The following is a 26,425-nucleotide window of genomic DNA, read 5'->3' on the forward strand; positions in this document are numbered from 1 at the left end:
CATTCTAAAGTATTTTTTATAAATTCAATATTTTATTTATTTATAGTCTTTTAAATTCAATATCTATGTTGTTGTAATAGAGTCTCCAGACCAAACCAACAGAGCTCAGAGCTGCTGATCAAACTCTCATCCAATCATGAGACACACAGACGATCACATGATTGATCCAGTTTTAATTCAATTAATGTGTTTAATTCAAAGCAAATATTTCGATTGAATTAAATACTTTTTTGATAAAAATCTAAAACCTATTGATAAAGTTTCAACAAATGTTTGATTTATATATATATATATATATATATATATATATATATAGAAATATATATAAATCAAACTTCTTCTGATCCTGAAAACCCTGGACTTGTATAAACGTCTCATTTTCCAGCTTCACGTCCACATTATAAATAAGTCCTTCATAGGAAACGAAGCCTCTTGTTTCCATGTGGAAGTTTATCTTTGGAAACCCATCCAGACACTAATGGCTTCAGATGATTGGAACGTTTAGAGGTTTGATTGCTGTTCCTCCCTTCAGTCCACAGTAGAAATCAATCCTGGACAAATCCACTTAGAAGAAAACATTCCATTGTGTCTACTTTGATGGTCGTTCAGGAAGTTATTATTGGAACACTTTGAAAATTAGACTCGGAGACTCGATTCTAATGTTGATGCTAACATGCTCACGTTGATGCTAACTTGCTCACGTTGATGCTAACATGGTAACGTTGATGCTGACATGGTAACGTTGATGCTGACATGGTAACGTTGATGCTAACATGGTAACTTTGATGCTAACATGGTAACGTTGATGCTAACATGGTAACGTTGATGCTAACATGGTAACATTGATGCTAACATGGTAACGTTGATGCTAACATGGTAACGTTGATGCTGACATGGCAACGTTGATGCTAACATGGTCACGTTGATGCTCACGTTGATGCTAACATGGTAACGTTGATGCTAACTTGCTCACGTCTATGCTCACGTGGTAACGTTGATGCAAAGATGGTAACGTTGATGCAAAGATGGTAACGTTGATGCAAAGATGGTAACGTTGATGCTAACATGGTAACGTTGATGCAAAGATGGTAACGTTGATGCTAACATGGTAACGTTGATGCTAACATGGTAACGTTGATGCAAAGATGGTAACGTTGATGCTAACATGGTAACGTTGATGCTGACATGGTAAGGTTGATGCTTAAGTGGTAACGTTGATGCTAACATGGTAACGTTGATGCTGACATGGTAACGTTGATGCTAACATGGTAACGTTGATGCTGACATGGTAACGTTGATGCTAACATGGTAACGTTGATGCTGACATGGTAACGTTGATGCTAACATGGTCACGTTGATGCTCACGTTGATGCTAACATGGTAACGTTGTTGCTAACTTGCTCACGTCTATGCTCACGTGGTAACGTTGATGCAAAGATGGTAACGTTGATGCTAACATGGTAACGTTGATGCTAACATGGTAACGTTGATGCTAACATGGTAACGTTGATGCTAACATGGTAACGTTGACGCTAACATGGTCACGTTGATGCTAAAATGCTCACGTTTATGCTAACATGCTCACGTCTATGCTAAAACGCTCACGTTGATGCTAACATTGTAACGTTGATGCTGACATGCTCCAATGATGCTGACATTCTCACGTTGATTCTAACATGCTCATGTTGATGAAAACATGGTAACGTTGATGCTAACATGCTCATATCTATGCTACAATGTTCACGTTTTTGCTAACATGCTCACGTTGTTGCTAACATGCTCACGTTGATGCTAGCATGCTCACATTAATGCTAACATGCTCACGTTGTTGCTAACATGCTCACGTTGATGCTAACATGCTCACGTTGTTGCTATCATGCTCACGTTAATGCTAACATGCTCACGTTGATGCTAACATGCTCACATTGTTGCTAACATGCTCACGTTGTTGCTATCATGCTCACGTTGTTGCCAACATTCCCATGTTGTTGCCAACATTCCCATGTTGTTGCTAACATGCTCATGTTGTTGCCAACATTCCCATGTTTTTGCTAACATGCTCACGTTGTTGCCAACATTCCCATGTTGTTGCCAACATTCCCATGTTGTTGCTAACATGCTCACAGTGTTGCTAACATGCTCACGTTGTTGCTATCATGCTCACATTGTTGCTAACATGCTCACGTTGTTGCTATCATGCTCACGTTGTTGCCAACATTCCCATGTTGTTGCCAACATTCCCATGTTGTTGCTAACATGCTCACGTTGTTGCCAACATTCCCATGTTGTTGCCAACATTCCCATGTTGTTGCTAACATGCTCACGTTGTTGCCAACATTCCCATGTTGTTGCCAACATTCCCATGTTGTTGCTAACATGCTCACAGTGTTGCTAACATGCTCACGTTGTTGCTATCATGCTCACATTGTTGCTAACATGCTCACGTTGTTGCTATCATGCTCACGTTGTTGCCAACATTCCCACGTTGTTGCCAACATTCCCATGTTGTTGCCAACATTCCCATGTTGTTGCTAACATGCTCACGTTGTTGCCAACATTCCCATGTTGTTGCTAACATGCTCACGTTGATGCTAACATGCTCACGTTGATGCTAACATGCTCACGTTGATGTTAACATGCTCACGTTGATGCTAACATGCTCACGTTGATGTTAACATGCTCACTGTTAATGATATTTAACACATTTTAAGATATAAAAATAAATGATTATGTTGAACAAAAATGACAAAAAGGTTTATTTGTATTATTATATTTCTATATATAGAAAAGACATTTGCTTTAATTTAACATCTGCAATAAATATATTGCATATTGAAAAATATCTGAATTGTTCAATAGAAAAATGTTTAATGTAAAGAAACATAAGTGTGTAAATACCTGTTGTGTTGCATTAAACTCACGAACACAATATCATAAAATATAATTTAGTGTTTATATTCTTGAACGCTCGCAGATGTTTCTTCTGCTGAGAAACCTTTAAAAACGCAGCTTGTTTCCCGAGGTCCACCTACTTCCATGGTTCTGTCAAGGTCACCCACAAACACGTCAGCGACTGAAATAGCTGCTGCACGACTCCCATGATGCTCTGCTCCCACATCCTGGATGTTTGTCTGGATGTTGAAGGTTTTCATCAACGCTTCTGAGCGTCGGTCGTCGTAGCAACAGATCTTTTCTCCTCCTGTGCGAGGATTCAGATGCGAGATGTTCACCGTCGTGTCGTAACATTATGACCAGCAGGAGAACCAGGTGTTTGCTGGAGGCAAAGACTCGTTTGTTGACTCGACCCTCGACTCGAACACAAGTGAGTCGCAACTAGTTTTGAACAACAATGAGTCAGAGTCGACTTTGAGTCGAGCCTCAAGGGTTAACTTCAGTCAACGAGAGCAAATATTGCTTCATTCAGTCGAACACTTAGTTTTATATGACGTTCACACTGTAGTGCACTGGAGACAGGAAGTGATCTTCCAGGCACTTCCTGTCAAGGCAGGAGATGATGGAACAAAACGGACGCAGCTGGAGTTCATTGTTTTTATATTTATTTAAGCATTTTTTATGCTGTTACATTTTATGATTTATTAACTTTAAAGTCAATTGAATTGAAAAATATTTTGAAATATAAATGGATACTGGATAATGGATTACAGACATCCTCATAAGCTAAACTATTGGCTTAAAAAAACCTTTAGCCTCATAAGCTAAGTGGTTATCATCATTAGCTTAATGTTAACCTCATAAGCTAAAAAGTTAACCTCATAAGTTTAACTGTTAGCCTCGAAAGCTAAAAAGTTAGCCTCATAAGCTAAACTGTTAGCTTCATAAGCTAAACTATTAGCTTCATAAGCTTGGTTATCCCCATTAGCTAAACGTTAGCCTCATAAGCTAAAAAGTTAGCCTCATAAACTAAACTGTTAGCTCCATAAGCTGAACATTAGCTCTATAAACTAAACGTTAGCCTCATAAACTAAAAAGTTACCCTCATAAGCTAAACAGTTAGCCTCATAAGCTTAAAAGTTAGCCTCATAAGCTAAACAGTTAGCCTCATAAGCTAAACTGTTAGCTTCATAAGCTAAACTATTAGCTTCATAAGCTTGGTTATCCCCATTAGCTAAACAGTTAGCCTCATAAGCTAAACTGTTAGCTTCATAAGCTAAACTATTAGCTTCATAAGCTTGGTTATCCCCATTAGCTAAACTGTTAGCCTCATAAGCTAAACTGTTAGCTTCAATAAGCTTAACCAAATCAACCGGAAAATAGTTTTTATCAACGGTTTCTTGACCTGATTTAAATACTTCAGTGTGTGCGTGTGCGTGTGTGTGCGTGTGTGTGCGTGTGCGTGTGTGTGCGTGTGTGTGTGTGTGCGTGTGTGTCCTCAGGTCTACTGTAGTGTCATGAGCTTCTGGATGCAGGTTCTGGTGATTCATCTCAACGTGTCATTAGTTTGTCTCTGGGTTGAAGATCTAATAATAGCTGGTGTGAAGATCCTGGTGTGTTAGTATCTGTGTGTAGTGAGGAATACTCTTGTCGTTAATTACACAACTGGTGTTGTACCCGGTGACTGTAGTACTCGTGTCGTGTCAGTGTAGTACTTATGTAACGCTGCATCACGTCTTATGTAATAGTTGTTCATCGTAAGAAGTATCTTCGTTTGTCTTGTTATGTTAGGAATGAAACTAAATATGATTATATTATAATATTATTCTCGTGTGAAGTGAGTCAGTGGCTGTGGATCTGGAGGAGGCCCCGGGTCAGACCCACAGTGACAGCAGTACATCAGACGTCACTTGTATATCTAGCTGGTGATTATTGTGCTATTCAAGTGTCTAACATATGTATATATATTTAATATTATATTATTTCCATAATTTAAATATGTATAGTTTTAAATGAGTCATTAAATGAAGAATAGAAGCTTATTTTAATATGAAATATTATTAATATGTGATAAAAATGTCTCTTAATATTGACATTAATTATTGTTAATTCATTCTTTACGCCTTCATTCACCAAAAAAGCTTTTCCAACCCATTAAATGTGACGGAGAACGAAACGATTCTTCAGCTGCTGTGACTAATAAAGTATCGTTTCGAATAAACGCTCTCGTCTGGAAGTAATTAAGTCACAATTACTCTTGAGTGGGAAAGAGAATCTGATGATGATAATGATGCAACAAAGTAGCTTTTACTTCATCAAGGAAAGATGTCAACAGCAGAGAGGTTTCCTCCCACGATACACACTCATGAGGGATTGTCATCAAATATGTGTATTTAAGCATGTATTTATCCTAGTACACGTGTCAAATATGTGTATTTAAACATGTATTTATCCTAGTTCACGTGTCAAATATGTGTTTTTAAACATGTATTTATCCTAGTACACGTGTCAAATATGTGTATTTAAACATGTATTTATCCTAGTACACGTGTCAAATATGTGTATTTAAACATGTATTTATCCTAGTACACGTGTCAAATATGTGTATTTAAACATGTATTTATCCTAGTACACGTGTCAAATATGTGTATTTAAACATGTATTTATCCTAGTACATGTGTCAAATATGTGTATTTAAACATGTATTTATCCTAGTTCACGTGTCAAATATGTGTATTTAAACATGTATTTATCCTAGTTCACGTGTCAAATATGTGTATTTAAACATGTATTTATCCTAGTTCACGTGTCAAATATGTGTATTTAAACATGTATTTATCCTAGTACACGTGTCAAATATGTGTATTTAAACATGTATTTATCCTAGTACACGTGTCAAATATGTGTATTTAAACATGTATTTATCCTAGTACACGTGTCAAATATGTGTATTTAAACATGTATTTATCCTAGTTCACGTGTCAAATATGTGTATTTAAACATGTATTTATCCTAGTACACGTGTCAAATATGTGTATTTAAACATGTATTTATCCTAGTACACGTGTCAAATATGTGTATTTAAACATGTATTTATCCTAGTACACGTGTCAAATATGTGTATTTAAACATGTAATTATCCTAGTACACGTGTCAAATATGTGTATTTAAACATGTATTTATCCTAGTTCACGTGTCAAATATTTGTATTTAAACATGTATTTATCCTAGTTCACGTGTCAAATATGTGTATTTAAACATGTATTTATCCTAGTTCACGTGTCAAATATGTGTATTTAAACATGTATTTATCCTAGTACACGTGTCAAATATGTGTATTTAAACATGCATTTATCCTAGTACACGTGTCAAATATGTGTATTTAAACATGTATTTATCCTAGTACACGTGTCAAATATGTGTATTTAAACATGTATTTATCCTAGTTCACGTGTCAAATATGTGTATTTAAACATGTATTTATCCTAGTTCACGTGTCAAATATTTGTATTTAAACATGTATTTATTGTACTACACATGTCAAATATGTGTATTTAAACATGTATTTATCCTAGTTCACGTGTCAAATATTTGTATTTAAACATGTATTTATCCTAGTTCACGTGTCAAATATGTGTATTTAAACATGTATTTATCCTAGTTCACGTGTCAAATATGTGTATTTAAACATGTATTTATCCTAGTTCACGTGTCAAATATGTGTATTTAAACATGCATTTATCCTAGTACACGTGTCAAATATGTGTATTTAAACATGTATTTATCCTAGTACACGTGTCAAATATGTGTATTTAAACATGTATTTATCCTAGTACACGTGTCAAATATGTGTATTTAAACATGTATTTATGTGACTGATGACAGGACAAGGCTTACAGACGTGGAAAAGGTTACCGACATTACATTGTGCTTCATATAAGTACCTTAAGCTCTTCATTTAATAATCCTCACCATCAGCCTTCAGCGGCACGATGACCTGAAGGTCAATATGTTGCTCTTCCTCGTTCAATCACAGCAGCAAAGGTCACGGCTCGAGTCCCTGCCTGGCTAGCAAGGTGTGGAGGGAGAGCAAGGTGTCGGTCCGGGTCGAGGCCACAGGAGCGCTGGATGATGGTGTCGCTGTCGAGCAGACGAATCAGACCAACCAGTCCCTGGTGACCCGTCTCAGAATGAACTGCCCTCCTTTCTCTGAACTAGTTTCACTTCCTCAGGATGAGTTTGATTCTGCTCCTCTAACTAGTGCTGCACTGGTCACAACCTGAATTATGTTCCTCTAACTAGTGCTGCTAACTATCTAACTAACTAGTGCTGCACTGGTCACAACCTGAATTATGTTCCTCTAACTAGTGCTGCACTGGTCACAACCTGAATTATGTTCCTCTAACTAGTGCTGCACTGGTCACAACCTGAATTATGTTCCTCTAACTAGTGCTGCTAACTATCTAACTAACTAGTGCTGCACTGGTCACGACCTGAATTATGTTCCTCTAACTAGTGCTGCACTGGTCACAACCTGAATTATGTTCCTCTAACTAGTGCTGCTAACTATCTAACTAACTAGTGCTGCACTGGTCACGACCTGAATTATGTTCCTCTAACTAGTGCTGCACTGGTCACAAACTGAATTATGTTCCTCTAACTAGTGCTGCTAACTATCTAACTAACTAGTGCTGCACTGGTCACGACCTGAATTATGTTCCTCTAACTAGTGCTGCTAACTATCAAACTAACTAGTGCTGCACTGGTCACAACCTGAATTATGTTCCTCTAACTAGTGCTGCTAACTATCTAACTAACTAGTGCTGCACTGGTCACAACCTGAATTATGTTCCTCTAACTAGTGCTGCACTGGTCACAACCTGAATTCTCCCCTTCTAATTAGTGCTGCTAACTAACTAACTAGTGCTGCTCTGGTCACAACCTGAATTCTGCTCTTCTAACTAGTGCTGCTAACTAACTGACTAGTGCTGCACTGGTCACAACCTGAATTCTGCTCCTCTAACTAGTGCTGCTAACTAACTGACTAGTGCTGCACTGGTCACAACCTGAATTCTGCTCTTCTAACTAGTGCTGCTAACTAACTGACTAGTGCTGCACTGGTCACAACCTGAATTCTGCTCTTCTAACTAGTGCTGCTAACTAACTGACTAGTGCTGCACTGGTCACAACCTGAATTCTGCTCCTCTAACTAGTGCTGCTAACTAACTGACTAGTGCTGCACTGGTCACAACCTGAATTCTGCTCTTCTAACAAGTGCTGCTAACTAACTAACTAGTGCTGCACTGGTCACAACCTGAATTCTGCTCCTCTAACTAGTGCTGCTAACTAACTGACTAGTGCTGCACTGGTCACAACCTGAATTCTGCTCTTCTAACTAGTGCTGCTAACTAACTGACTAGTGCTGCACTGGTCACAACCTGAATTCTGCTCTTCTAACTAGTGCTGCTAACTAACTGACTAGTGCTGCACTGGTCACAACCTGAATTCTGCTCCTCTAACTAGTGCTGCTAACTAACTGACTAGTGCTGCACTGGTCACAACCTGAATTCTGCTCCTCTAACTAGTGCTGCTAACTAACTGACTAGTGCTGCACTGGTCACAACCTGAATTCTGCTCCTCTAACTAGTGCTGCTAACTAACTGACTAGTGCTGCACTGGTCACAACCTGAATTCTGCTCCTCTAACTAGTGCTGCTAACTAACTGACTAGTGCTGAACTGGTCACAACCTGAATTCTGCTCTTCTAACTAGTGCTGCTAACTAACTGACTAGTGCTGCACTGGTCACAACCTGAATTCTGCTCCTCTAACTAGTGCTGCTAACTAACTGACTAGTGCTGAACTGGTCACAACCTGAATTCTGCTCCTCTAACTAGTGCTGCTAACTAACTGACTAGTGCTGCACTGGTCACAACCTGAATTCTGCTCTTCTAACTAGTGCTGCTAACTAACTGACTAGTGCTGCACTGGTCACAACCTGAATTCTCATCTAACTAGTGCTGCTAACCAACTAACTAGTGCTGCACTGGTCACAAACTGTTTATTTTTTCAAATGAATAAAGTTAAAGGTTAAATCATGTTAATTATATATTGTTCATTAAATACATTTACTTATTTGGTTTTAATGACTATGAGGTTTTATACGTGAAGAATTATAATTACTATATATTTTTATTTCTTCTTTTTGTCAACATCAATCAAAACCTTATTTTAAAAACAAGTTTTGAAACTAGATTTTGATTCACATCAGATTCTCTGTAAACACGTTGAAGAAAAATCAATATATTTTTGATTGATTGATTGATTGATTGATGGGTAAATGAAAGTCATGTCTTTTGGCTCAGCTCTTCACCACGTCGTTGATGCTACAGTGTTTATTCAACCTTTTATTTACGTGCATGTAAAACCGAGTTAATGGTTGACTTGTTTAAGTTGAAGGTCGTGTGTTAATTGAAGGTCGTGGACTCTAGTTGTAACTCGTTAAACCTCTGCTAACCATGACTAACCATGACTAACCATGACTAACCATGACTAACCATGACTAACCATGACTAACCATGACTAACCACGTCTAACCATGACTAACCATGTCTAACCATGACTAACCATGACTAACCATGTCTAACCATGACTAACCATGACTAACCATGTATAACCATGACTAACCATGACTAACCATGTCTAACCATGACTAACCATGACTAACCATGTCTAACCATGACTAACCATGACTAACCATGACTAACCATGACTAACCATGACTAACCATGACTAACCATGACTAACCACGTCTAACCATGACTAACCATGACTAACCATGTCTAACCATGTCTAACCATGACTAACCATGACTAACCATGACTAACCATGACTAACCATGACTAACCATGTCTAACCATGACTAACCATGACTAACCATGACTAACCATGACTAACCATGACTAACCATGTCTAACCATGACTAACCATGTCTAACCATGTCTAACCATGACTAACCATGACTAACCATGTCTAACCATGACTAACCATGTCTGGAGCACAAACATCTACATGAAGCTCATGCTGTGAATAATGGAGTCAAAGCTCCACAGAAGGTTCCACAGCATCTCTGACTGTGTAATCAGTTCCAGGAGGTTTGAGGAGGTTTGATCCTCAGAGACAAACATCTCTTCTGGGAAAGACTATTTTCTAGAGCGTCGTCGTATCGAGGCCTCGACTCTCTTCTGTGACCTTCAGATCCCTGTTCTCAAGTGTAGAGGAATTTCTGTGAGCAGGGTTTCCTTCCTCCCTCCTTTGTTTTGGCAACACCCTTCCTCCTCTTCCTCCTCCTCCTCCTCTCACTCCCCACTCCTCACCCTCTTCCTCCTCTCCCTCCTCCTCACCCTCCTTACCCTCTTCCTCTTCGACTTTGTCCTCCTCCTTCCTCTTCTTTCTCCTCCTCTCACTCCCCACTCCTCACCCTCTTCCTCCTCCTCTCCCTCCTCCTCCTCTTCCTCCTCCTCTCCTGTTCTTCCCCCTCCTCCTCCTCTCCTCGTCCTCCTCTTCCTCCTCGTCCTCCCCTTCTTCCTCCTCGTCCTCCTTCTCCGTCCTCCTCCTCTCCCTCTTCTTCCTCCTCCTTGTCCTCCTCCTCGTCCTCCTCGTCCTCCTCTTCCTCCTCATCCTCCTTTTCCTCGTCCTCGTCTTCCTCCTCCTCTCTTCTTCCTCCTCGTCCTCCTCCTCGTCCTACTCTCTTCTTCCTCCTCCTCTCCTCCTCTCCCTCCTCTCCTCCTCTCCCTCCTCTCCTCTTCCTCCTCCTCTCCTCCTCTCCTCCTCCTCCTCGTCCTCCTCTCTTCTTCCTCCTCCTCTCCCTCCTCTCCCTCCTCTCCTCCTCTCCCTCCTCTCCTCCTCTCCCTCCTCTCCTCTTCCTCCTCCTCTCCTCCTCTCCTCTTCCTCCTCCTCTCCTCCTCTCCTCCTCCTCCTCGTCCTGCCGTGGTCCAGCTCTCAGCCTTCAAAATGAGACGCATTAATCCTTTAATCGGACTCTCCCTGGATTACCAGGAGGGCAGCTTCAGCTCCTGCTCTGGATTGTTGAGCAGCTTCACACGTTCAGATCCAAGGACGACCAATGATTTGCACCAGAGTTGCTGAGAAACATGGTTAAGTAGCTCAAGACGTCGAGAAGCTGCTCTTGATGCTGCAGTTTCTCTCAAGAACACTGAAGGTCATTTAGAAGTTTGAACATCATCTTTATCAATGGTTGTACTTCCCTCTAGAAGTATTATCATCTTTATCAATGGTTGTACTTCACTCTAGAAGTATTATCATCTTTATCAATGGTTGGTCATCGTACTTGACTCTGGTGTTGTGATAGTGTAGTAGCAAGTATATATGTGTAGTATTGTCCAGTACTTGACTCTGGTGTTGTGATAGTGTAGTAGCAAGTATATATGTGTAGTATTGTCCAGTACTTGACTCTGGTGTTGTGATAGTGTAGTAACAAGGATATATGTGTAGTATTGTCCAGTACTTGACTCTGGTGTTGTGATAGTGTAGTAACAAGTATATATGTGTAGTATTGTCCAGTACTTGACTCTGGTGTTGTGATAGTGTAGTAACAAGTATATATGTGTAGTATTGTCCAGTACTTGACTCTGGTGTTGTGATAGTGTAGTAACAAGTATATATGTGTAGTATTGTCCAGTACTTGACTCTGGTGTTGTGATAGTGTAGTAACAAGGATATATGTGTAGTATTGTCCAGTACTTGACTCTGGTGTTGTGATAGTGTAGTAACAAGTATATATGTGTAGTATTGTCCAGTAATTGACTCTGGTGTTGTGATAGTGTAGTAACAAGTATATATGTGTAGTATTGTCCAGTACTTGACTCTGGTGTTGTGATAGTGTAGTAGCAAGTATATATGTGTAGTATTGTCCAGTACTTGACTCTGGTGTTGTGATAGTGTAGTAACAAGTATATATGTGTAGTATTGTCCAGTACTTGACTCTGGTGTTGTGATAGTGTAGTAACAAGTATATATGTGTAGTATTGTCCAGTACTTGACTCTGGTGTTGTGATAGTGTAGTAACAAGTATATATGTGTAGTATTGTTGTGATAGTGTAGTAACAAGTATATGTGTGTAGTATTGTTGTGATAGTGTAGTAACAAGTATATGTGTGTAGTATTGTTGTGATAGTGTAGTAACAAGTATATGTGTGTAGTATTGTTGTAATAGTGTAGTAACAAGTATATATGTGTAGTATTGTTGTGATAGTGTAGTAACAAGTATATATGTGTAGTATTGTTGTAATAGTGTAGTAACAAGTATATATGTGTAGTATTGTTGTAATAGTGTAGTAACAAGTATATATGTGTAGTATTGTTGTGATAGTGTAGTAACAAGTATATATGTGTAGTATTGTTGTAATAGTGTAGTAACAAGTATATATGTGTAGTATTGTTGTGATAGTGTAGTAACAAGTGTATGTGTGTAATATTGTTGTGATAGTGTAGTAACAAGTATATATGTGTAGTATTGTTGTGATAGTGTAGTAACAAGTATATATGTGTAGTATTGTTGTGATAGTGTAGTAACAAGTATATATGTGTAGTATTGTTGTGATAGTGTAGTAACAAGTATATGTGTGTAGTATTGTTGTGATAGTGTAGTAACAAGTATATGTGTGTAGTATTGTTGTGATAGTGTAGTAACAAGTATATAAGTGTAGTATTGTTGTGATAGTGTAGTAACAAGTATATATGTGTAGTATTGTTGTGATAGTGTAGTAACAAGTATATATGTGTAGTATTGTTGTGATAGTGTAGTAACAAGTATATGTGTGTAGTATTGTTGTGATAGTGTAGTAACAAGTATATATGTGTAGTATTGTTGTGATAGTGTAGTAACAAGTATATCTGTGTAGTATTGTTGTGATAGTGTAGTAACAAGTATATGTGTGTAGTATTGTTGTGATAGTGTAGTAACAAGTATATATGTGTAGTATTGTTGTGATAGTGTAGTAACAAGTATATATGTGTAGTATTGTTGTGATAGTGTAGTAACAAGTATATATGTGTAGTATTGTTGTGATAGTGTAGTAACAAGTATATGTGTGTAGTATTGTTGTGATAGTGTAGTAACAAGTATATATGTGTAGTATTGTTGTGATAGTGTAGTAACAAGTATATGTGTGTAGTATTGTTGTGATAGTGTAGTAACAAGTATATGTGTGTAGTATTGTTGTGATAGTGTAGTAACAAGTATATGTGTGTAGTATTGTTGTGATAGTGTAGTAACAAGTATATATGTGTAGTATTGTTGTGATAGTGTAGTAACAAGTATATATGTGTAGTATTGTTGTGATAGTGTAGTAACAAGTATATGTGTGTAGTATTGTTGTGATGGTGTAGTAACAAGTATATATGTGTAGTATTGTTGTGATAGTGTAGTAACAAGTATATGTGTGTAGTATTGTTGTGATAGTGTAGTAACAAGTATATGTGTGTAGTATTGTTGTGATAGTGTAGTAACAAGTATATGTGTGTAGTATTGTTGTGATAGTGTAGTAACAAGTATATGTGTGTAGTATTGTTGTGATAGTGTAGATTCTAGTTCACAGACGTCTCTCGCTGCTCGTGAGTCAACAGTTTCCCATCATGCTCTTGGGCTATGACTGGACAGCACAGTTGTTGACGAGGCGTAAGATTCATCATCGCATGTGAAGTCATGCAAAGAAACAAATGGAGCACATGATTATGATCACATGATTATGATTATGATCACATGATTATGATTATGATCACATGATTATGACCACATGATTATGATTATGATCACATGATTATGATCACATGATTATGATCACATGATTATGATCACATGATTATGATTATGACCACATGATTATGATCACATGATTATGATCACATGATTATGATCACATGATTATGATCACATGATTATGATTATGACCACATGATTATGATCACATGATTATGATCACATGATTATGACCACATGATTATGATCACATGATTATGATTATGATCACATGATTATGATTATGACCACATGATTATGATCACATGATTATGATTATGATCACATGATTATTATCACATGATTCTGATCACATGATTATGATCACATGATTATGATCACATGATTATTATCACATGATTATTATTACATGATTATGACCACATGATTATGATCACATGATTATTATCACATGATTATTATCACATGATTATTATTACATGATTATGACCACATGATTATGATTACATGATTATAATCACATGATTTTGACCACATGATTATGACCAACTCATTATGACCACATGATTATGACCACATGATTATGACCACCTCCCTGCACCAGGACAACAATGCATGTAAAAAGTCCCATAATGCACTGCAGCAGTTAAAGCTGTTCGCACAGTTCAAAGAGTTGATCCATCAACCAAACATGAGGAAAGAAAGATGTTGGTTCTTCTCCTCCGTGTTCTGTTCTTCATGAAAGTGTCTCTGAAGAAGAACATTTAAAGGTCAACTCTTTATTTTCTGTCTTTCTCAGACTCTTTCATTCACTGAGAGGCTCTGACTCAAGGGTCTCTCTAGATCCACCTCTGGTGAGACCCCAGTTTCTCAAGAGCCGCGACCTTGAGAAGGTCCTTCTCCTGCTGAAGCTCCTGCTGAAGCTCCTGCTGCGACTGACTCGCCTCCTCGTCCGTGAATAATTCCACTGATGAGTCACGGGTCTGCAGTCGCGCTGAATGTAAAGTGGTCCGGCTCACATTCGAGACCTGCAAGACCTTGAAACCCAGTTTCTGGACTAAGGAGTCCAGGAGCAGAGAACGACTGTAGCATCTTGTATGTGGTCATTCATTTGGTCCATTTTCTTCCTGTCGTGAAGTTGCAGAAATGTACTTCCAGGTCTAAACTAATACGGTACATATAGAAGGAGTCGACGTGTACTATAAGTACGTGTAGTGGAGGCTTGTAACCGTCGTGTAACTGGTTACACACGGTTAAGCTTTGTAACCACTAGCGTTCTCTTCATTCAAACACATTAAACCCTGTTACAACAAAGCCCTTCCAGTAGTTATCACACACAAAAGTAGTCTTGCTTGAAATACTTAATACTCTATAGTATTTCTATGACTATAAGGCACAGTTAAAAACATATTTCAAAAAACGACTTTTGTATTAATTGTTTGTATTTGATAACCTAGAAAAGATTTCATGTGGTACATGACCTTAAATCTGTCGATGTTGATATCACATCTACACGTGTAACTACTACTCGCTCTGGTTCTTCTGTACGTTCTCTTCAGCTCTGGTTCTTCTGAACGTTCTCTTAGCTCTGGTTCTTCTGAACGTTCTCTTCAGCTCTGGTTCTTCTGAACGTTCTCTTCAGCTCTGGTTCTTCTGAACGTTCTCTTCAGCTCTGGTTCTTCTGTACGTTCTCTTAGCTCTGGTTCTTCTGACATTCTCTTCAGCTCTGGTTCTTCTGAACGTTCTCTTAGCTCTGGTTCTCCTGAACGTTCTCTTCAGCTCTGGTTCTTCTGAACGTTCTCTTCAGCTCTGGTTCTTCTGAACGTTCGCTTAGCTCTGGTTCTTCTGAACGTTCGCTTAGCTCTGGTTCTTCTGAACGTTCTCTTCAGCTCTGGTTCTTCTGAACGTTCTCTTCAGCTCTGGTTCTTCTGAACGTTCTCTTCAGCTCTGGTTCTTCTGAACGTTCTCTTCAGCTCTGGTTCTTCTGTACGTTCTCTTAGCTCTGGTTCTTCTGAACGTTCTCTTCAGCTCTGGTTCTTCTGAACGTTCTCTTCAGCTCTGGTTCTTCTGAACGTTCTCTTCAGCTCTGGTTCTTCTGAACGTTCTCTTCAGCTCTGGTTCTTCTGTACGTTCTCTTAGCTCTGGTTCTTCTGAACGTTCTCTTCAGCTCTGGTTCTTCTGAACGTTCTCTTAGCTCTGGTTCTTCTGAACGTTCTCTTCAGCTCTGGTTCTTCTGAACGTTCTCTTAGCTCTGGTTCTTCTGAACGTTCTCTTCAGCTCTGGTTCTTCTGAACGTTCTCTTAGCTCTGGTTCTTCTGAACGTTCTCTTCAGCTCTGGTTCTTCTGAACGTTATCTTAGCTCTGGTTCTTCTGAACGTTCTCTTCAGCTCTGGTTCTTCTGAACGTTCTCTTCGGCTCTGGTTCTTCTGAACGTTCTCTTAGCTCTGGTTCTTCTGAACGTTCGCTTAGCTCTGGTTCTTCTGAACGTTCGCTTAGCTCTGGTTCTTCTGAACGTTCGCTCAGCTCTGGTTCTTCTGAAAGTTCTTTTCGGCTCTGGTTCTTCTGAACGTTCTCTTCGGCTCTGGTTCTTCTGAACGTTCTCTTCGGCTCTGGTTCTTCTGAACGTTCTCTTCGGCTCTGGTTCTTCTGAACGTTCTCTTCGGCTCTGGTTCTTCTGAACGTTCTCTTCGGCTCTGGTTCTTCTGAACGTTCTCTTCGGCTCTGGTTCTTCTGAACGTTCTCTTCGGCTCTGGTTCTTCTGAACGTTCTCTTAGCTCTGGTTCCTCTGAACGTTCTCTTAGCTCTGGTTCCTCTGAACGTTCTCTTAGCTCTGGTTCTTCTAAAGTTCTCTTCAGCTCTGAAGGTTCAAACCGTGAACGATCAGTTTCTCTTCCTCTGATTATTAACAAGTTCTTCTGCTCGTTCGCAGCCAAGTTGGCAAATGTTTCTCTTTGAGAAAATTTGCTGAGATATGAAGATGAAACCTGTGAGTTCTACTCACTGAACTGAGCCCTGTTGTCATGGAGATACTAATTTGATTAGCATCTTCTCATGAAAACATGTATTCGACACAGTATTAGTAAAGTATATGACAAACTTCTCTGAAAAACTCTGGGATTAAAACTTTCTTTAGTGAAGAGTTGTACTGTTGTGTATGAAGGAAATGATTTGGTGTTGTGATAGTGTAGTAACAAGTATATATGTGTAGTATTGTCCAGTACTTGACTCTGGTGTTGTGATAGTGTAGTAACAAGTATATATGTGTAGTATTGTCCAGTACTTGACTCTGGTGTTGTGATAGTGTAGTAACAAGTATATATGTGTAGTATTGTCCAGTACTTGACTCTGGTGTAGTGATAGTGTAGTAACAAGGATATATGTGTAGTATTGTCCAGTACTTGACTCTGGTGTTGTGATAGTGTAGTAACAAGTATATATGTGTAGTATTGTCCAGTACTTGACTCTGGTGTTGTGATAGTGTAGTAACAAGTATATATGTGTAGTATTGTCCAGTACTTGACTCTGGTGTTGTGATAGTGTAGTAACAAGTATATATGTGTAGTATTTTCCAGTACTTGACTCTGGTGTTGTGATAGTATAGTAACAAGGATATATGTGTAGTATTGTCCAGTACTTGACTCTGGTGTTATGATAGTGTAGTAACAAGTATATATGTGTAGTATTGTCCAGTACTTGACTCTGGTGTTGTCATAGTGTAGTAACAAGTATATATGTGTAGTATTGTCCAGTACTTGACTCTGGTGTTGTGATAGTGTAGTAACAAGTATATATGTGTAGTATTGTGGAGTACTTGACTCTGGTGTTGTTATAGTGTAGTAACAAGTATATATGTGTAGTATTGTCCAGTACTTGACTCTTGACGAAGTCGTAACTACTTTCATTTGTTTTAAAACACAAAAGTCCAAACATTAGCTTCAAAAACTCACTACATTTATTTGACACACACTTTGTTTTCATCATAGTTCATTCATGGTTTATATTTCAATAAAGTAATACTTGTAGTCGATGCAGTACTGTTGAATATGATACTGTACCATGGAAATAAATAACACAATATTCAAGTGTATAAATGTTTTCTTTGCTTGTGTTTCTCTTGTGTCGTCGTTGAACTAGAGAGTTGTGCGTTTGATCCGAGCGTGTCCGCACATGCCCAGAAATGCTGACACACTCCAGCAGGAAGAACACACTGGTGTGTGTCGAGTGTTCATTCTTTCACCAACACAACACAAAGTGTGTCATAGTTGTCGCGTCCCAGTGACTGAGAAACAAAGCATTGTTTGATCCGACGTTTGTGTCTTTGTCCATTGTCCTCAGGTGGTCATAATGTTGTGGCTACACGTGTGTGGATCCTCAGGTGGTCATAATGTTGTGGCTACACGCGTGTGGATCCTCAGGTGGTCATAATGTTGTGGCTACACGCGTGTGGATCCTCAGGTGGTCATAATGTTGTGGCTACACACGTGTGGATCTTCAGGTGGTCATAATGTTGTGGCTACACGCGTGTGGATCCTCAGGTGGTCATAATGTTGTGGCTACACACGTGTGGATCCTCAGGTGGTCATGATGTTGTGGCTACACGCGTGTGGATCCTCAGGTGGTCATAATGTTGTGGCTACACGCATGTGGATCCTCAGGTGGTCATAATGTTGTGGCTACACGTGTGTGGATCCTCAGGTGGTCATAATGTTGTGGCTACACGCGTGTGGATCTTCAGGTGGTCATAATGTTGTGGCTACATGCGTGTGGATCCTCAGGTGGTCATAATGTTGTGGCTACACGCGTGTGGATCTTCAGGTGGTCATTATGTTGTGGCTACATGCGTGTGGATCCTCAGGTGGTCATAATGTTGTGGCTACACACGTGTGGATCCTCAGGTGGTCATAATGTTGTAGCTACACGCGTGTGGATCCTCAGGTGGTCATAATGTTGTGGCTACACGCGTGTGGATCTTCAGGTGGTCATAATGTTGTGGCTACACGCGTGTGGATCCTCAGGTGGTCATAATGTTGTGGCTACACGCGTGTGGATCCTCAGGTGGTCATAATGTTGTGGCTACACGCATGTGGATCCTCAGGTGGTCATAATGTTGTAGCTACACGCGTGTGGATCTTCAGGTGGTCATAATGTTGTGGCTACACGCGTGTGGATCCTCAGGTGGTCATAATGTTGTGGCTACACACGTGTGGATCTTCAGGTGGTCATAATGTTGTGGCTACACGCGTGTGGATCCTCAGGTGGTTATAATGTTGTGGCTACACGCGTGTGGATCTTCAGGTGGTCATAATGTTGTGGCTACACGCGTGTGGATCCTCAGGTGGTTATAATGTTGTAGCTACACGCGTGTGGATCCTCAGGTGGTCATAATGTTGTGGCTACACACGTGTGGATCTTCAGGTGGTCATAATGTTGTGGCTACACGCGTGTGGATCCTCAGGTGGTTATAATGTTGTGGCTACACGCGTGTGGATCTTCAGGTGGTCATAATGTTGTGGCTACACGCGTGTGGATCTTCAGGTGGTCATAATGTTGTGGCTACACGCGTGTGGATCTTCAGGTGGTCATAATGTTGTGGCTACACGCGTGTGGATCTTCAGGTGGTCATAATGTTGTGGCTCGTCAGGAAGTCGTGAGAGAATCTGCTCCAGAGGTTCTTGTGTTGCTCAGAGTTCATGATTCAAACCCACGAGTCCTGACTTGAGTGTTGACCTGGAGGAGGAGACACTGTTGCATCGGATGGATGGAGGGATGATGGATGGATGGATAAATTGTTGGATGAATGATGGATAGATTGATGGATGAATGAAGCTCCTTGTGAAGCTCCTCGTGAAGCTCCTCCAGGAGAGTCACTCCTCGTGAAGAAGCTCCTCGTGAAGCTCCTCCAGGAGAGACGCTCCTCGTGAAGCTCCTCGTGAAGAAGCTCCTGGTGAAGCTCCTCCAGGAGAGTCGCTCCTCGTGAAGCTCCTCCAGGAGAGTCGCTCCTCGTGAAGCTCCTCATGAAGCTCCTCGTGAAGCTCCTCCAGGAGAGTCGCTCCTCGTGAAGCTCCTCTAGGAGAGACGCTCCTGGTGAAGCTCCTCGTGAAGCTCCTCTTGAAGCTCCTTGTGAAGCTCCTCCAGGAGAGTCGCTCCTCGTGAAGCTCCTCGTGAAGCTCCTCGTGAAGCTCCTCGTGAAGCTCCTCTTGAAGCTCTTCGTGAAGCTCCTCCAGGAGAGACGCTCCTCGTGAAGCTCCTTGTGAAGAAGCTCCTGGTGAAGCTCCTCCAGGAGAGACGCTCCTCGTGAAGCTCCTGGTGAAGCTCCTCCAGGAGAGTGTCTCCTCGTGAAGCTCCTGGTGAAGCTCCTCCAGGAGAGACGCTCCTCATGAAGCTCCTGGTGAAGCTCCTCCAGGAGAAACTCTCTCTGGGAACCATGTCGTGAACGGCGTCGCCTCCTCCGGCGATAATGAAGCCACGACTGTCAGTCACCGCCTCTGTGTTGCCATGGAAACAACCTTGTTGCTTCACAGCGAAGAAAGATGGCGGCGCGTGAGTCATCGCGGGGAGTCGACTGCAGCAGAGAGAGGTGCATCATGGGAGTGTCGAGTGTTGTCGACACAACTTAAAATAAACCTGTGAGAGTTGATTATATTTAAATGATGTCATCAGGGGGTCGAAGGTTCAAGCTGTGACCTTCTGGGCGAGGGGTCACTAAAGGTCAAGCAAACAAAGAGCACAAATGATGAGATTTCTAATGAACGGGTGAATGTCTCTGGTGGGAATTGAACCCAAAACCTTCCACAGCAACTCTGGCTCCATCAGCAGCTATTTTAGGACTTCCTGCTCCTGAGGTCAGAGACTAGGTTGAAGGTCACGACCTGGACTGACCTCAATGAGGATAATTATTTATTATTAAAACTCGTTTTGTAGAGTCGACGATTCAAACGTTGATCGTGAATGAAAATATTTAAAATACACATTATAAGTGTTTTATTTAAAATATAACATTATAAATGTTTTATTTAAAATATAACATTATAAGTGTTTTATTTAAAATATAACATTATAAGTGTTTTATTTAAAATAAAACATAAGTGTTTTATTTAAAATATAACAATATAAGTGTTTTATTTAAAATATTTAAAATATAACATTACAAATGTTTTAGTTAAAATATTTAAAATACACATTATAAATGTTTTATTTAAAATATAACATTATAAATGTTTTATTTAAAATATTTAAATATAACATTATAAATGTTTTAGTTAAAATATTTAAAATATAACATTATAAATGTTTTAGTTAAAATATTTAAAATACACATTATAAATGTTTTATTTAAAATATTTAAAATATAACATGATAAATGTTTTATTTAAAATATCACATTATAAGTGTTTTATTTTAAATATTTAAAATATAACATTATAAATGTTTTAGTTAAAATATTTAAAATACACATTATAAATGTTTTATTTAAAATATTTAAAATATAACATGATAAATGTTTTATTTAAAATATCATATTATAAGTGTTTTATTTTAAATATTTAAAATATTACATGCCATACGTTTTATTTAAAATATAACATTATAAATGTTTTAGTTAAAATATTGAAAATATTACATTCTATACGTTTTATTTAAAATATAACATTATAAATGTTTTAGTTAAAATATTGAAAATATTACATTCTATATGTTTTATTTAAGATATTTAAAATATAACGTATTAATGTAAAGAAAATATATGAACATTTACCTCAAGTTTTCTTCTCTTCCTCATTTATTAATACATTAATGTTAATAATCGTAATAATTATTCAACATTTTCCTTCATAAAGTTTACTTTATTTATAAAAAATACCGTTTGACTCGTTTACATTTTCTATTTTATTCATTATTTATTTTGTGCTTCAAGTTCAGTTTCTTTATTCAATAAATATTATATAATCGATTCTTTTTTAGCATTTGAAGGATTCGCGGCGTCGTCTGATGATAATGACCAGCAGGGGGCAGTAGTTTCACTCACTTCAGCAACAGAAGAAGAAAATCATGATCCACCAGAGAATAAATTCTTTGATAAACATTTGTATTAGTTCTTAAACAACAACGACCTTGTTATCTCATGTTCACCTGTCCAGGTGTTCGACACTAGACTACCTGGTTAATGAGTTAACTAGTGAACTCGTGGTCTCTGGAGGACGTGGTGCTGCTGGAGAACGGGTCGGGTCAGTGCTGATGGATTAAGTTCTAATCCTCGTCCTCATGACCTCACCGTGATGCACGGAGCCGTCGCTCGCTCTCATTGGCTCGTCCTGCCGGGTCTGGATCGGCCAATGGGAGCGCGGCAGCGTCCGCCCCCGCAGAGATGCTGAGGACCTTCATCATGAGACGCTCCGGACCAGAACCAGAACCTTCTCTGGATCCACTGACGTCACGTTTAAAGATTTATCTTGAAGATGAAACAAATACATTTTACTCTGAATTACATTTAAAATAAATGGTTTAATTTAAGTTTAATAAAATGTAACATTTGAGCTAAAAGTGTTGAAAAATAAACATCGATAAATGAGTTCAGAATAGAATGAAGTATTTTCATAGAAATGTATTTATTTATTTACTCTGATCATGAAAACAGTGAATAAATAAAAGATTTAAAAAACATATTTTACGGCATCATTAAAATCGTCATAAAATATAACATGAATATAAATAAACATCCGTCAACTTCCTGTGCGGCGACAGGAAGTTGACGGATGCGTCTTCGGATCTAAACTTGATGAGATTCTTCTTCCTGTCGTGCGGAGGATTCGCCGCTGGTTGCCATGGTTACCCTTCGCGGGGCATCCCGACGTCTCGGTGAGAAGCGATGAAGACGATCCAGTCGTGACTCGTTTCTTCTTCACCATAAAAGAATCTTAATTGCAGCCAAAGATCTCCCGTCGCCATGGTTACCTGCATCTGGAGGTGGCCTGGTTGTGTCGCTGACTCATCCGAGGCTCGACTACACACACACACGCACACACACACACACGCGCACACACACCGGCTGAGCCTTGAGAGCCCGATGTTTTGGCGCCGGTTTGAAACTGACGAGCCTCTCGTCCTCAGCAACTGTCCGTGTTCTCTGGCGGCGGCGCTGACCCGAGCCACGGCCCTGAGCGTCCTGAAGAGTGACCTGTCCATACATCACCTGGTCAAGGCTCACGAGGACGGATCCGACCCACTGCCCCGTGAGTCCAGCTGCACACACACTTGCACACACACACACTTGCACACACACTCACTCACTCACTCACTCACTCACTCACTCGCACTCACTCGCACTCACTCACTCACTCACTCACTCACTCACTCACTCACTCACTCACTCACTCACTCACTCACTCACTCACTCACTCACTCACTCACTCACTCGCACTCACTCACTCACTCACTCACTCACTCACTCACTCACTCACACTCACTCACTCACTCACTCACTCACTCACTCACTCACTCACTCACTCACTCACTCACTCACTCGCACTCACTCACTCACTCGCACTCACTCACTCACTCACTCACTCACTCACTCACTCACTCACTCGCACTCACTCACTCACTCACTCACTCACTCACTCACTCACTCACTCACTCACTCACTCACTCACTCACTCACTCACTCACTCACTCACTCACTCACTCGCACTTACTCGCACTCACTCTCACTCACTCACTCACTCACTCACTCACTCACTTACTCACTCACTCACTCACTCACTCACTTACTCTCGCACTCGCTCACTCACTCACTCACTCACTCGCACTCACTTACTCACACTCACTCGCTCACTCACTCACTCACTCACTCACTCACTTACTCACTCACTCACTCACTCACTTACTCTCGCACTCGCTCACTCACTCACTCACTCACTCACTCACTCACTCACTCACTTACTCACTCACTCACTCACTCACTCACTCACTCACTCACTTACTCTCGCACTCGCTCACTCACTCACACACTCACTCGCACTAACTTATTTTCAAAATAAAGTACATTTTTACACAGTTTTATTTTCTAATTGTAATAATTCAAAATTATTTTTTAATTCATAGTCTTTTAAATTCAATAAAAGAAATGTTGGTACAATAGTGACATTAAATATATGTAACAATTTCAGATTTTTTTAACTCGATTATTTAAAAAAATATTCGACCTTTTGATATATTTCTTAAATTAAATGCATTAGTGAGGTGATTGACCACTAGAGGGCAGCACAGAAGGAAGCTGCTCAATTAAAAAAACAAAAAAAACATGAGATCGAGGCACTGAAGGTCACCTGTGTGCAGAGATCGAGGTCACTGAAGGTCACCTGTGTGCAGAGATCGATGCACTGAAGGTCACCTGTGTTCAGAGATCGAGGCACTGAAGGTCACCTGTGTGCAGAGATCGAGGCACTGAAGGTCACCTGTGTGCAGAGATCGAGGCACTGAAGGTCACCTGTGTGCAGAGATCGAGGCACTGAAGGTCACCTGTGTGCAGAGATCGAGGCACTGAAGGTCACCTGTGTTCAGAGATCGAGGCACTGAAGGTCACCTGTGTGCAGAGATCGATGCACTGAAGGTCACCTGTGTGCAGAGATCGAGGCACTGAAGGTCACCTGTGTGCAGAGATCGAGGCACTGAAGGTCACCTGTGTGCAGAGATCGAGGTCACTGAAGGTCACCTGTGTGCAGAGATCGAGGCACTGAAGGTCACCTGTGTTCAGAGATCGAGGCACTGAAGGTCACCTGTGTGCAGAGATCGAGGCACTGAAGGTCACCTGTGTGCAGAGATCGATGCACTGAAGGTCACCTGTGTGCAGAGATCGAGGCACTGAAGGTCACCTGTGTGCAGAGATCGATGCACTGAAGGTCACCTGTGTGCAGAGATCGAGGCACTGAAGGTCACCTGTGTGCAGAGATCGAGGCACTGAAGGTCACCTGTGTTCAGAGATCGAGGTCACTGAAGGTCACCTGTGTGCAGAGATCGATGCACTGAAGGTCACCTGTGTGCAGAGATCGAGGCACTGAAGGTCACCTGTGTGCAGAGATCGAGGCACTGAAGGTCACCTGTGTGCAGAGATCGAGGTCACTTAAGGTCACCTGTGTGCAGAGATCGAGGCACTGAAGGTCACCTGTGTTCAGAGATCGAGGCACTGAAGGTCACCTGTGTGCAGAGATCGAGGCACTGAAGGTCACCTGTGTGCAGAGATCGATGCACTGAAGGTCACCTGTGTGCAGAGATCGAGGCACTGAAGGTCACCTGTGTGCAGAGATCGAGGCACTGAAGGTCACCTGTGTGCAGAGATCGAGGCACTGAAGGTCACCTGTGTGCAGAGATCGAGGCACTGAAGGTCACCTGTGTGCAGAGATCGAGGCACTGAAGGTCACCTGTGTGCAGAGATTGAGGCACTGAAGGTCACCTGTGTGCAGAGATCGAGGCACTGAAGGTCACCTGTGTGCAGAGATCGAGGTCACTGAAGGTCACCTGTGTGCAGAGATCGAGGCACTGAAGGTCACCTGTGTGCAGAGATCGAGGCACTGAAGGTCACCTGTGTGCAGAGATCGAGGCACTGAAGGGCACCTGTGTGCAGAGATCGATGCACTGAAGGTCACCTGTGTGCAGAGATCGAGGCACTGAAGGTCACCTGTGTGCAGAGATCGAGGCACTGAAGGTCACCTGTGTGCAGAGATCGAGGCACTGAAGGTCACCTGTGTGCAGAGATCGAGGTCACTGAAGGTCACCTGTGTGCAGAGATCGAGACACTGAAGGTCACCTGTGTGCAGAGATCGAGGCACTGAAGGTCACCTGTGTGCAGAGATCGAGGTCACTGAAGGTCACCTGTGTTCAGAGATCGAGGTCACTGAAGGTCACCTGTGTGCAGAGATCAAGGTCACTGAAGGTCACCTGTGTGCAGAGATCGAGGCGGTCAAGCTGGCGCGACTGACCTTCACCAGACTCCACGAGACCTGCAGTCTGTGGCTGAAGGAGCTTCCGTACCGTCGGCGTCCGCAGCCGTACTACGAGACGTCCATCCACGCCATCAAGAACATGCGGCGCAAGATGGAGGACAAGCACGTGATCATCCCGGACTTCAACACGCTCTTCAACATCCAGGTTCAGCGTGTTCTACGTCCACACGCGTGTGCATGTTCTGACACTTTACACGCGTGTGCATGTTCTGACACGTCCTCGCTCTTCCTCAGGATCAGGAAGACCAGGCGTTCTTCGCCGTGTTCGACGGACACGGTGGCGTGGACGCCGCCATCTACGCCGCCAACCACCTGCACGTCAACATGGTGCGACAGGAGGCCTTCGGCCAGGACCCCGGGGAGGCCCTGTGCCGCGCCTTTAAACTCACGGACGAGTGCTTCGTCAAGAAAGCGTCCAGAGAGGTTAGCGCTAGCAACAGTTAGCTTGTGATATAAATACTGCATCTGTTATTTTAAATTAGCCAAGCTCACTATGCTAGGCTAAAACACCCTTTAAAACTTGGCTAATAAAGCTAACTTAAAAAACTATTAAGGTTAGGCTAACAATGCTAGACTAATATAGCAAAATAAGTTAAAACCTAAGCTTAAAATGCTAAGCTTAACTAAAAGAACTAAGCTAATAAAGCTAAGCTATAAAAAACAACATAAAAAGCTAAGATAGTAAATCTAGGCTAATAAAGCTAACTTAAAAAGGCTAAACTAAAAATCCTAAGATAAAAAAGCTAAGCTAATAAT

The 26,425-nt window shown here is 40.8% G+C and overlaps 1 protein-coding gene across 1 annotated transcript in view; it reads left to right on the plus strand.

Annotated features, from left to right (window-relative positions):
• ppm1e (protein phosphatase, Mg2+/Mn2+ dependent, 1E) overlaps window positions 1–26,425 on the plus strand; it is a 35,522-nt gene that overhangs the window by 4,604 nt on the left and 4,493 nt on the right. Inside the window, exons 2-4 of the mRNA XM_087807363.1 lie at window positions 22,779–22,900; window positions 25,615–25,814; window positions 25,904–26,092. Of these exons, the coding sequence (XP_087663489.1) occupies window positions 22,779–22,900; window positions 25,615–25,814; window positions 25,904–26,092 (511 nt within the window). The remainder of the gene's footprint in view (window positions 1–22,778; window positions 22,901–25,614; window positions 25,815–25,903; window positions 26,093–26,425) is intronic.

The sequence above is a fragment of the Callionymus lyra genome, chromosome 14 (assembly GCF_982586985.1).
Source record: "Callionymus lyra chromosome 14, fCalLyr1.hap1.1, whole genome shotgun sequence".
Classification (NCBI taxonomy): domain Eukaryota; kingdom Metazoa; phylum Chordata; class Actinopteri; order Syngnathiformes; family Callionymidae; genus Callionymus; species Callionymus lyra.